Here is a 14,335-nt window from a genome sequence, read left to right on the forward strand (position 1 = left end):
ACTTTGGGCTTGTGCCAATGGCATCAGTTTGAGAGGCTTCTGAGATCATTCACACTCCATTGACATGTGCAGTTGGTCTTCTTCTGACCTGCCTTTGACTTGTGTTCAGTCTCATGGATCTACACAGGTGAGCTCATACTTTGCCATTCCTACGATAAAGCACATGTAAGAGACACTTTAGGGTTTCCCTTTTTTGATGCCTGTTCCATCTGTGCATGTCCATACGTCTTCACAAACTGTGAAGGAAGACTATGAAGTACCTGTAGTATTATTTTCCTGCTTTTGTTAAAGCTGATATGTATATTTGAGGCTGGGTTCATGGAGCGACTCACAGCAAGGGTCGAGTGCGTTCATGTTCACCGTTTCCGGTCTGATTTCTGTCCAATTTTTTTGGTTGAATTTGGACCTGAATCAGACCCGAAGACGTACCGGACTCATGCAATTCACACCGGAGCTGCTCCGGAGATATGTGAACCGGCTCCATAGAGAGCCGGTCACAATCTCCTGACATGCGAATAGGATGTGGGGAAACTCACATCCAGTTCTCAATAGTGTGAACTCAGCCCAAAGGATCGGTTCACTCTACACTCAGTTAGTGTCTTTGTTTCCAGCTCTACTCAACTGCCAAGGCCAGGAGGATCCTGCTCCCACCTTTGGAATTTATAGATATTTATTAGAAAATGCAGTACGAGCACCCATGCTGTATTTAATGGTCATAGGCAAAACACTGTAGGGCAGATCTTGCCCAAGGAGTCCTTGAAGAGATGTTGAGAGGCCATAAATGACCAACCATAAGGGCCAATGATAATGGGCTTTGGGCTTGTGTCAATGGCATCAGTTTGAGAGGCTTCTGAGATCATTCACTATTCCTGGACAGGTGCAGTTGGTCCTCTTCTGATCTGCTTTGACTTACTTCCAGCAGGTTTTGCATTCCTGTTGACTTGCATGGGACAAACAATAGGCCATCAACGCAGACCCTTATCAACATATTAATTTTGAGTGAAGCCACACTTTAATGTACAATATTGTATGTATGAAGGGTCAGGCCACCAAAAACGAACATTTGTAAAACCCGAACTCCACTGCAAAAGAGTTTCATCCTCTTTGCCGGCCTTTTTACTTGTTCACATTGGCTCTTACATACAGTTGATATGGTGCAGGGCTTTTATTCTCAGAGAATAGGTGCAGGAACTCCCCCTTTCAGATCCACCCCTTGTCTCCGCCCCCCAACCACCTCCGATCACCGTCCCTTGGTTTTAACCCTTACCCACCTTTCAATACCGCCCCTTTTAGAGAATACAAACATTTGTGGTGCTGGCTAATTTGTATGGAATTTGGCAGCAACAACAAATATCCTCACGGCCAGCATCAATACACCCCCAGCAGCCAGCAGCAATAGACCCTTACCTCAACAGTAGATTCCTTCTAGCAACAACTGACCCAACAGCAAAATAAGACCCACCTGCAGCAACAATAGACCCCCCACCAGCAACAATAGGCCTCAATCAGTAGACCCTGCAGCACACCCCAGAACCCCTTGCCATCACATTTAGTGCTGGAGGTGCCGGAACTGCATTCCCCCGCGTTCCCGCTGAAAAAAAGCCCTGATATGGTGATACTGTAGGTATATTTCCTATAGTCTAGACCAGTGATGGTGAACCTTGGCAGCCCAGATGTTTTGGAACTACATTTTCCATGCTGCTCATGCACTCTGCAGTGTAGTTGTGCATCATGGGAGATATAGTTCCAAAACATCTGGGGTGCCAAGGTTTGCCATCACTGGTCTAGACCAGCCTTTCTCAACCTTTTCAACATGGAGGAACCCTTGAGATAATTTTCTGGTCTCAGGGAACCCCTGCTAAAAATGACTTTATATACAACTCATGATACATTAGTGTGATGGTCAATGGGAAGAATGCTCCTTACACTTGTGGTCATTGGGAAGAATTACCCCATTGCAGATAGCTAAAATGATCAATGGTGTCAGTGGGAACTTATCTGAGAGGCAGAAATTGCTCATTGCTCGAGGAACCCCTAGCAACTTCTGGAGGAACCCTAGGACTCCATGGAGCCCTGGGTGGGGAACCCTGGTCTGACCCATCCCACTGGACCTCTATAGGGAGTTGTCTGAAAAAAAAATCAGCTATTAAAAACATTAACATGAACATATTTTGAATAAATGAAATTTTAAAATCAAAGTCTATTTGCACACAAAGTAGAAAAAAATGGTCCCTCTTAAAGCATAATTTCACCCATATCTGATATATTAGGCAGAGGTGGAACACAGTGATCTGAGTCAGACCCTTATATGCCTTGGATGGTGGGAACGCCCCATAATGGGCACAGCAGGGGTACAGACCTGGAAACTCAGCACAGGGATGGTGGTAATCCCTCATAATGGGCACAGCAGGTGTACAGGCCTAGGAACTCAGCATAAGGATGGTGGGAACCCCTCATAATGGGCACAGCAGGAGTACAGACTCAGGAACTCAGCACAGGGATGGTGGGAACCCCTCATAATGGGCACAGCAGATGTTCAGAACGAGGAAATCAGCACAGGGATGCCGGGACCCCCATTACATTGCCCCAAAATCCTACCAGGTTCTCTTAAAGCTGTATTCCCTGTTTTAACACTTCCCATTATCTCCCCTGATCCTTCCTATCTGGCCTGTATAAAATCATAAAATCAAAGTCTATTTGCACACAAAATAAAAAAATTGGTCCCTCTTAAAGGATCATTTCACCCATATTTGATATATTAGGCAGAGGAGGAACACAGTGATCTGAGTCAAACCCTGGCACCTGAAATGCTTTGGATGGTGGGAATGCCTCATAATGGGCACAACAGGTGTACAGACCCCGGGAACTCAGCACAGGGATGCCGGGAACCCCTCACATTGCCTTGAAATCCTGCCAGGTTCTCTTAAAGCTGTATTCCCTGTTTTAACACTTCCCATTATCTCCCCTGATTCTTCCTATCTGGCCTGTACAACGATGCTTCTCATTACGTGCAGTGACTATTTCTGGCACTGGATTATATTTAGGACACCCTTGTGAAGGTGAACTGTTTTCGGAGCTGAATTGAAATTCTCAGGCCAGTGGTATGATTGTTGAAGAGGCAGCTCCGCTCCTCCTCCTGGGTTCCTATACAGGTCACATCGGCATTATTTCCTGATGGGACATTAACATAGAAATAGAAGGTTTATTGAAATGCAAATAAGCCCCATTTCTTTGAATTGTAAATTCCTCCAGTTTAAAGTCATTATTCACAATGCAGGAATCCGAGGGGGTCGTTAACTCATTTTCTGAGGTCACTAAAGCGAGAGTGATGACTGCAATGACATCTTTTATTGCCGGCTATTCTCCTGGAGTTCCAGAGTAAAGGCATTTAGAAAATTTGATTTTATTCATGCTGTGTCAGCGGTTCTCACATTAATTCCTGAAAGGTTTTTCATTCCAAAATGTAATCAATTCATTAAAAAAAAAAAAAAAATTCTCATATTCCTTTAAATATAATTGCATTTATTTTTACCTATAGCTAGCATACATACTTGAATTTATTTTCGTTTCACAGCAGCACTTATACTGGGAGAGGCTATCAGCCAATCAGTAGGAGTATAGAGATGAGTTAATCAAAACAAGAAAATTGGCCCGTGGGACTTTATATGAGGTCGTGCTCAGTGGCTGGAAATAATGACATGCACAGTATATGAATAAAAACAACATAACATTTTATTGCAATATAAACCAACATGGCAATATATGCTCAAAGACACATGATATAGCTCAAAGGCTCAAATATGAATGGCATATGACATGAATGATATATTCACAACTTTTTTGATATGCATCTTGGTGTATCCTCTCGATGAAAAATACCATAATTGATACTGTAAGAATGTACATTGTGGTCTGACGCGTTTCGGGAGCAACATCTCCCTTCCTCAGAGACCAATACGTTCAAGGTATCTCTATGGAAAATAATGATATATTAAAGTCTACAGTAGGGATGGAATTAGAATAAAAGAGTTCAATCAAAAAAATGGGAGCTAAAGGGAGTGCTGTATACTCACAAATCAACGGAGCTCAAATAGCAAAAGTAAACTCCTGTGTGGCAGCGGTGCGTCTCGTCTAACCCGGGAGCATGTCATTATTTCCAGCCACTGAGCACGACCTCATATAAAGTCCCACGGGCCAATTTTCTTGTTTTGATTTATATTTAGGGATGGAGGAGTGCTCTGGAAGAAACCAGACCATTACCCCTTTTGTACTTATATTTAGGGTGGAAGACACCCATTGTGCCCATCAATGATCTGGTTTCCTCCCGGCTAATAATGCAATCTTGGTGGCCCCCCCCTCTGTATCTTTGTCGCCTTATTTTCATTGTTGTTATATCATAAGTTATATACATACAATTTCCCTTTTTTTCTTCTGCTATCAGTAGGCAACATCTCACTACTATAGAGTCCTCTTTTTTATACTATCAATGTGGTACCAATAGATTTTGACACACTGGCTCCTTGTATCAGGTGGTGTTTAGCCTATATCCCGGGAGCTGCGATGTATAAAGAGGGAGGCCCCGCCTCCCTTGCTGTCCCCGCCCCTCCCCCCCATTGGGAGGAGCGGGTCCACCCTTACATCGGCGTCATGCCGCACCTTCAGCGCCGCACGTCGGCATCCTTACTGACGTGCCCACGCTGCTGCGTGCCGTCATATCTGCGGGACGGAGAGGTCCGCATCCCAGCGTTCCTCTCCTACATGCGATCACAGTTGCTCAGGCTCTGTCAGATCTGCATACACCCGCGACATGACGTTAGGGTCCCTCTTTTGCTGCCAGCCATGGAGATACCTGACAGGTGAGCCACCGACCCCTTTCCCCACTATTCTCCCCACGGCTTCACTTTCTCCCTCACCCACTTTCCACAGCTAAGCACTCCACTTTGACTCTTCACTCACCTATATTCCTCACATCACCTCTCCCCTGCCACACATTTCCACCTTATCCTCTGCTATCACTTTATGGCTTTGGGCTTCCCCTCTTCCATCTTCTCTCCCCCCTCCTCTTTCCCCTCTCTTCCTTCCCTTCCCCCCTCTTCCCCCCCCTTTCCCCCTCTTTCCTTCCCTTCCTCCCCTTCCCCCTTTCCCTCTCCCCCATTCCTTCTTCCCTCCTCCCCCCCCCTTTCCTGTCTTTCCCCTTCCCCCCTCCCCCCTCTCCCTTTTCCTCTCCTTTTTCCTCTTTTCGTTTCCCCCCCTCCTTCCTTCCCTTCCCCCCCATCCCTTTCCCCTCTTCCCAATTCCTTCCTCCCTTTTTCCGTTCTTTTCCTTCCCCCCCCCCCCCCCCCAATTTCCCATCAATCTTCCTTTCCTACACTTTCCTCACCCTCACTTGGTCACTTCCCTCTCCTTACATATCTTTCACACTAGCCCTTTCCACCTGATTTAATATCACATATGCTTTTCATTATTGGTAGCCTACACGCTACACCTTGAATACTTTGTTACTTATATATACACAATAGGTATGGAAGGTCTCCCATCACACACACACTTGCCTGCCATGGAACCCCCCCCCTCTCTGGCTGCTGTCATATTGGGACCCTTCAGCTCCCGGGTTAGACGAGACGCACCGCTGCCACACAGGAGTTTACTTTTGCTATTTGAGCTCCGTTGATTTGTGAGTATACAGCACTCCCTTTAGCTCCCATTTTTTTGATTGAACTCTTTTATTCTAATTCCATCCCTACTGTAGACTTTAATATATCATTATTTTCCATAGAGATACCTTGAACGTATTGGTCTCTGAGGAAGGGAGATGTTGCTCCCGAAACGCGTCAGACCACAATGTACATTCTTACAGTATCAATTATGGTATTTTTCATCGAGAGGATACACCAAGATGCATATCAAAAAAGTTGTGAATATATCATTCATGTCATATGCCATTCATATTTGAGCCTTTGAGCTATATCATGTGTCTTTGAGCATATATTGCCATGTTGGTTTATATTGCAATAAAATGTTATGTTGTTTTTATTCATATACTGTGCATGTCATTATTTCCAGCCACTGAGCACGACCTCATATAAAGTCCCACGGGCCAATTTTCTTGTTTTGATTTATATTTAGGGATGGAGGAGTGCTCTGGAAGAAACCAGACCATTACCCCTTTTGTATAGAGATGAGTTAAGGCATCCTCTGAACTCATCGGTATCCGAACCTCCTCTTTGTGCTACTTTAGAATCCAATCAGCTGCAGGCTGTGTTAATCCCCGCCCCTGCAGAACTTGTAAACAAAGTTGTGGGATGCTGGTGATGTCATTGCCCTTAGATGGACACATGTCCATATTTAGTCAGTGTCAATGACTATATATGGGCATGTGTCCATATAAGGGCTACTTTGTTTTTTTTTTTTTTTTATATTATATGTTTTTATTGAATTTTCCAAGATACATATAAACAAAATACATAAAAAAGAACAAATAAAAATTTACATTTACTGGGATAAGACTGGGATACCATTAAAATTCATGTCCGTGTAAGCGCAGGTGTCCCAAAACTTATGATTCTGCTCTTCTGGGTAGGGGTGCACCTCTTCAGCTGTGATTAGTGTCAGCAGAAGCTGATAAGCGGCTGCCAGCCAATGGATGATCGCCAGCACCTGCTGATCAGTGAGGAGACAGACAAGACAGAGCTCTGTCCTGTCAGCGGGGATTTTCGGGGTTTTGTTTCTCTGCAAAGCAGGTAATAAAAACCGGCACATCCCTTAGTGAAAGCAGCAGATAGTGTACCGTATATACTCGAGTATAAGCCGACCCGAATACAAGCAGAGACCCCTACTTTTACCACAAAAAAGTGGGAAAACTTATTGACTTGAGTATAAGCCTAGGGTGGCAAATGCAGCAGCTACTGGACCCAACTGGACCACCACGAGACACAAAACAGGGGCTGCGGGCATGTTACAGGAGATGGCGCAGGTCATGGTAAGGGCATGGCACAGGTCAGGGCACGGGCATGGCACAGGTCAGGGCACAGGTCAGGGCACAGGTAATGGTACAGGCATGGGACAGGTGGTGGTATAGGCATGGCACAGGTCATGGTACAGGCATGTCACAGGTCATGGTACAGGCATGTCTAAGGTCATGGTACAGGCATGGCATAGCACAGGTGATGGTATAGGCATGGCACAGTAAGTACAGGCATGGCACAGTATGTACAGGCATGGCACAGTATGTACAGGCATGGCACAGTAGGTACAGGCATGGCACAGTAAGTACAGGCATAGCACAGTAGGTATAGGCATGGCACAGTAAGTACAGGCATGGCACAGTATTTACAGGCATGGCAAAGTAAGTACAGGCATGGCACAGTATGTACAGGCATGGCACAGGAGATGCAGTGCTGCAGGCATGGTACAGGGGAATGTCCTGCACTGCATGAGGAAATACAGGGGCTGCGGAGGAGTCTCACATACCTGTCGGTGAGGCGCCGTCTTCGATTTAAAAATCGCGCCACCCGGCGCCGTCAATACGTCACCGCAAATGTGCCGCCGATGCTCGGGAAAGGCCGAACACGTTCGGCTATTCCCGGGCATGCGGCACATGCGCAGTGACACATCGGCGCCGAGTGGCGCCATTTTTAAAGAGACACTCTAGCCAGTGACTCGAGTATAAGCCGAGGGGTGCATTTTCAACATGAAAAAACATGCTGAAAAACTTGGCTTATACTCGAGTATATACGGTGCACAAAAACACTGGTTAGGCACACATTTAACCCTTTGATCGCCCTAGATGTTTAACCCCTTCCCAGCCAGTATCATTAGTACAGTGACAGTGTATATATTTAGGACTGATTATGGTATTAGTGTCACTAGTTCCCATGAAGTGTCAAAAGTGTCAGTTAGTGTCAGATAGTTTGCCGCAATATCGCAATCCCCCTAAAAGTCGTTGATTGCCACCATTACTAGTATAAATAAAAATTCCAGTGTATATATATACCATAGTTTGTAGACTCATAACTTTTGTGCAAACCAATCAATATACGCTTATTGGGATATTTTATTTTTACCAAAAATATGTAGCAGAATACATATTGGCCTAAATTTATGAAGAAGTTTGATTTTTATTTTTTTATTTTTTATTATTAGATGTGTTTTATAGCAGAAAGTAAAAAATATTTTTTTTTTTCAAAATTTTCAGTCTTATTTCATTAATAGCGCAAAAAATAAAAACCCAGTGGTGATCAAATACCACCAAAAGAAAGCTCTATTTGTGGGAAAAAAATTACCTAAATATAATTTGTGTACAGAGTTGCACGACCGCGCAATAGTCAGTTAAAGTACCACAATGCCGTATCGCAAAAAAATGGCTTGGCCATGAGGGGGGATGAATCCTCCGGAGGTGGCTAATGTACCATGAGGTGTAAATATAGTCATTTTTAGCAGGGGTTCCTTGAGACCGGAAAGCTATTTCAAGGGTTCCTCTGTGTTGAAAAGGTTGGGAAAGGATGCTCTAGGACAGGGGGTCTCCAAACTATGGCCCTCCAGTTGTTCAGTAACTACAATTCCCATTATGCCTAGTCATGTCTTTGAATGTCAGAGTTTTACAATCCCTCATGGGGTGTGTAGTTCGGCAACAGCTGGAGGGTGTTAGTTTGGAGATCCCTGCTCTAGGAAGTCACAGCCGTGTGCCATATCCAAGATGGCAGCACTGAAGAGCCAAAGCCCAGCATAGAATACAGGTCCAGGGAAGACAGCGGAAGTGGTTAAGATTTGACTTTGGAGTGAATGGACTTTCCCACATGACACAACCACAGGGAAAGTTCCATTCTGCTACTTCAAAATTCCTTCTCACTGCGGTCGAAAGCCAACATCGGATTGACCTCACTGACCATATGGAAATTAAATGAACATCCCAAAAGTGAAAAGTTTTGAATAAAATTCGACTTTGTGTATGACCAGCTTAAAGTAAAGGAGATGACCTCTTAGTTGCCACCTGAGAAGGGAATAGATTTCCCCTTGACATTGAAAAGGTTGGGAAAGGATGCTCTAGGACAGTGGTTCTCAATTCCGGTCCTCGGGACCCACTAACAGGCCAGATTTTAAGTATTACCTTGGGGAGATGCAGACTAGAATACTGCAATCACAGAGCAGCAAATGGGATCACCTGTGATGTAATTTAGTTATCTTGCAAACCTGGCCTGTTGGTGGGTCCCGAGGACCGGAATTGAGAACCACTGCTCTAGGACAGTGGTCTCCAAACTTCGGCCCTCCAGTTGTTCAGGAACTACAATTCCCATGATGCCTAGTCATGTCTGTGAATGTCCCTCATGGGGTGTTTAGTTCCGCAACAGCAGGAGGGTGTTAGTTTGGAGATCCCTGCTCTAGGAAGTCACAGCCGTGTCCCATATCCAAGATGGCAGCACTGAAGAGCCAAAGCACAGCATAGAATACAGTCCAGGGAAGACAGCGGAAGTGGTTAAGATTCGACTTTGGAGTGAATGGACTTTCCCACACGACACAACCACAGGGAAAGTTCCATCCTGCTACTTCAAATTTTCTTCTCAATGCGGTTGAAAGCCAACGTCGGATTGACCTCCCTGACCATTCGAAAATCAAACGAACGTCCCTAAAATGAAAATTTTTTAATAAAATTCAACTTGGTGTATGACCAGCTTAAACCTCTTGATGCCACCTGAGAAGGGGATAAATTTCCCCTTGATGTTGAAAAGGTTGGGAAAGGATGCTCTAGGACAGTGATCTCCAAACTATGGCCATCCAGTTGTTCAGGAACTACAATTCCCATTATGCCTAGTCATGTCTGTGATTGTCAGAGTTTTGCAATCCCTTAATGGGACGTGAAGTTCCGCAACAGCTGGAGGGTGTTAGTTTGGAGATCCCTGCTCTAGGAAGTCACAGCCGTCTCCAATATCGAAGATGGCAGCTCCGAAGAGCCAAAGCCAAGCATAGAATACAGTCCAGGGAAGACAGCGGAAGTGGTTAAGATTTGACTTTGGAGTGAATGGACTTTCCCACACGACACAACCACAGGGAAAGTTCCATCCTGCTACTTCAAATTTTCTTCTAACTGCGGTGGAAAGCCAACGTCGAATTGACCTCACTGACCATTCAAAAATTAAACGAACGTCCCTAAAATGAAAAAATTTGAATAAAATTCGACTTTGTGTTTGGCCAGCTTAAGGTAAGGGAGATGACCTCTTAGTTGCCACCTGAGAAGGGAATAGATTTCCCCTTGATGTTGAAAAGGTTGGTAAAGGATGCTCTAGGACAGTGGTCTCCAAACTATGGCCCTCCAGTTGTTCAGGAACTACAATTCCCATTATGCCTAGTCATGTCTGTGAATGTCAGTCATGGGGTGTGTAGTTCCGCAACAGCTGGAGGGTGTTAGTTTGGAGATCCCTGTTCTAGGAAGTCATAGCCGTCTCCCATATCCAAGATGGCAGCCCTGAAGAGCCAAAGCGTAGAATACAGGTCCAGGGAAGACAGCCAACGTCGAATTGACCTCACTGACCATTCGAAAATTAAACGAACGTCCCTTAAATGAAAAATGTTGAATAAAATTCGACTTTGTGTATGGCCAGCTTAAGGTAAGGGAGATGATCTCTTAGTTGCCACCTGAGAAGGGGATAGATTTCCCCTTAATTACTGCTCTGGTGACACTTTCTGTCCTAGTGACAGTGGTGACCAGAACAAAATAAGAAACATTGAATGTCCCTAATGGGGACACAGTCAGTGATAGGAGAACTAAATCCTGCAGTCAGCTGCATTGCCTTACTTCCTATATATAAATCTGTTGTATATGTCAGAGTTTTGGAAGGGAGAAAGCTTCAGGAATTCCTCTTATGAATCAGCACTTACATTTGCCAGGGTTTGAGCTGAGTGTTTATCTCACAGCTGTCATGCCTTTTCTATAGAAAAAAGATACAACACAATGCCATTGCTTCATACAGGCGTATCCTTCCGATAGGGACTGATATGACTCAACCGGGCTGAAAGCTGAACTTGGGTCAAACGGCTGAATATGCATTTGAAATAGATAAGTCAATCTTTTACCGGCTAAAAGCTTTGTTATTCTGTTTAGGCATGTTCCAAAGTTGTGGTAGACAGAACAGCTAGGTCAGTGACCTCTCTCTTCACCGCTATAGTTAAGCAGCACAGCTTGGTCACTGACACACCCCCCATTCTACTGATTGGACAATAAAGGGGCATTGCTGATATTTTTTCCAATTCCCTCAAATGAGCAGTAAGGATGAAGATGACCGCCCCAGGCACTCGTTTAGTGTGACTTTGACACATGTTTTCGATATTTAAGCGGTCAGTCCAACCAAAACAGATATTTTAGTGGAGATTTAAACCCTTACCTTCTGTTCCAGAGACAGCTGTAAAAATTTCAGATTTCCCTGCATGCAACAGGAAATTAGTGGAATTCTCTCCAGAATTCCCAACTTAAAGGGTTGTTAGGAGTAGACATCCCAATTGGAGGATTTTTTCCTAATTTCTGCTCTCTAGGGTACTTTGGATGATCCCTCACTTTCTTTCTTGGTCATTATGGTCATCAGGGATGAGCTTGGGATCAATCTAAACCTGGAGAATGGAAAATTGTTTCAAATACTTACCGTCATTTTCCTTTCCTAGCGCTAATCCATGGCAGCATACATGTGGTATTTGGATTAACACCAGGATATTGGAAAACTGTATCAAATACTTACCATTGTTTTCAATCCATGGCAGCATACATCTGGGATTTGGATTGACGCCAGGAAATTGGAAAATTGTATCAAATACTTACCGTAGTTTTCAATCCATGGCAGCAAACATATGGTACATTGATTGGCGCCAGGAAACTGGAAAATTGTATGAAATATTTACCGAAATTTTCCTTTCCTGGCGCTAATCCATGGCAGAATACATCCGGGATTTAGATTGATGCCTGGAAATTGAAAAATGTTATCAAATACTTACCAGAGTTTTCCTTTCCTGGCGCTAATCCATGGCAGCATACATCTGGGATTTGGATTGACGCCTGTAAATTTGTATCAAATACTTACCATAATTTTCAATCCATGGCAGCATACATATGGTATATTGATTGGCGCCAGGAAACTGGAAAATTGTATCAAATACCGGAATTTTCCTTTTCTGGCGCCAACCCATGGCAGCATACATGTCGTACATGGGTTGACGCCAGAAAAATTGAAAATTGTACCAAATACTTACTTGATTTTTTCTTTCCTAGCGCTATTCAATGGCAGCATACATGTGGTACACCAGGGCGCCAGGAAATTTGAAAATTGTATCAAATGCTTACTGTAATGTTCTTTTCCCGGCGCCAATCCATGGCAGCATACATGTGGTAATGTAGAAGTACTGGTGCGCTGCTATGGCTGGCTAATTGAGTAATAAGGCCACAGTGAATAAGAAATTATGTGAATTGCTGCTCCCACCAAATCAAGTACTCATAAACCTGAACAAATGAATAAATAATAATGTGAAAGTGGTGCGCTATTCTGTGTAAACATCAATGTGTAGCAATTTATATATATATATATATATATATATATATATATATATATATATATATATATATATATATATATAATTATTATGAATGTTTTTCCAATAATAAAGGTAAATCCGTGAGTCTCTTAAACATGCAGTGCTTCTTCAATAAAAAAACTTCATTGCTCAATGTGCAAGATCCATCCATCTGCTATCCATCTTTGAGCTTGGGTTTCTCTTTCAAATTGCCCCCAGTCTAACTTTCTACATGTGGTACATGGATTGGAACCAGAAAAATGGAAAATTGTATGAAATACTTACTGTCGTTTTCCTTTCTTGGTGCCAATCCATAACAGCATACATGTGGTACATGGATTGGCACCAGGAAATTAGAAACCGGTATCAAATGCTTACCTTAATTTTCCTTTCCCATTACCAATTCATGGTAGCATACATGTTGTACATGGATTGGCGCCAGGAAATTCTTACCGTAATTTTCCTTTCATGGTGCCAGTCTATGGCAACATACATGTGGTACATGGATTGGCGCCAGAAAATTGCAAAATTGTATCAAATACTTACCGTAATTTTCCTTTTCTGGTGCCAGTCCACAGCAGCAAACATGTGGTACATGGATTGGCGCCAAGAAACTGGAAAATTATATCAAATACCTATCGTACTCTTCCTTTCATGGTGCCAATCCATGTACCATTTGTGTGCTGCCATGTTGGCACCAGGAAAAAAGCTTTCAGTGCCTAACAGTTGGAGCAATTGACCTAATATGGCCACATGGCCATATTGGGTCAATACCATTGACCTAATATGGCTGTTTGGCCATATTAGGTCAATTATGCCACAAGCACACCTGTCCCTTTTTTTATATGCACTTGCTTGGTGGGGAATGCCCAGGCCACAGTTGATAGGGTTGGCAATGAAGACCTCTTTTTGTGTTCGGACCAGACCCAAGCTCATCCCCAATGGTCTCCAGGACAAATAGACAGCAGGAATGTCCCCACTGGTGCCATAGACAGTTATGAAGAATGGACACGCGTTCTTACCCTTCCACAGTTCATCCAAAGCTAAAAAAAAAATAGAGGAATTTGGAAAAAAAATAAAAAATAGAGGAAACAAAAGGGAGACAGAGGGATCAAGTCCTTGTACACCTGCATGCAGTCCTTAAAAGGATTGTCCTCTTCCTCTTGAATAATTGATCAGCATTGTCTTCTACCTTCTATCACAGGTGACCACGGCCAGGAACATTGGCCAGATTCCTTCCCTGACTGTGCTGGAACTGCTCAATCTCCAATAAATATAAAGACTGGAGAAGTCACCTACAACAGCTCCTTACCCCCCATACAGACAGTCGGATACAGAAGTCCCAGAGACTCCACATTCACACTCAGCAATAATGGTCACACAGGTAAATAATGGTCAAGATTCGCCTTGGTCGAGATGCTTCTATAATGGTTTTAATTGGTTATTGTGAATTGGGGAGCTGATTATTCCTCCTCAATGGAGTGATCCACAGTATTACAACTCCAGCTCCATGTTTTTGTTAAGAGAACCTGTCTTTTTTTTTTTTTCCATTTAGAGAAAATTGACAAAATCTCTCCTAAGCCCACTGGCTTCCTTTGTTGAGGCCACTTCAAAATACCCCATATAATCTCCACATTGGGTGGTGTAGGAGCTTACAAAGGCATGCTGATCCTCCATTTGAAATTGTTTGGGCCTTGGGATGGACCACTAAGCTTGGGCACTGCTTGTGGGAGAGGGTGCCCCACCCTGGGTACTTTATAATGGCTGCATAGATTACTCTAAATAG

General features: G+C 43.7%; 1 protein-coding gene across 1 annotated transcript in view; it reads left to right on the forward strand.

Annotated features, from left to right (window-relative positions):
• CA14 (carbonic anhydrase 14) overlaps positions 1–14,335 on the forward strand; it is a 77,394-nt gene that overhangs the window by 22,956 nt on the left and 40,103 nt on the right. Inside the window, exon 3 of the mRNA XM_082274856.1 lies at positions 13,754–13,933. Coding sequence (XP_082130982.1) covers positions 13,754–13,933 — 180 coding nt within the window. The remainder of the gene's footprint in view (positions 1–13,753; positions 13,934–14,335) is intronic.

This window comes from Pelophylax lessonae, assembly GCF_965119305.1.
Source record: "Pelophylax lessonae genome assembly, chromosome: 13".
Classification (NCBI taxonomy): Eukaryota; Metazoa; Chordata; class Amphibia; order Anura; family Ranidae; genus Pelophylax; species Pelophylax lessonae.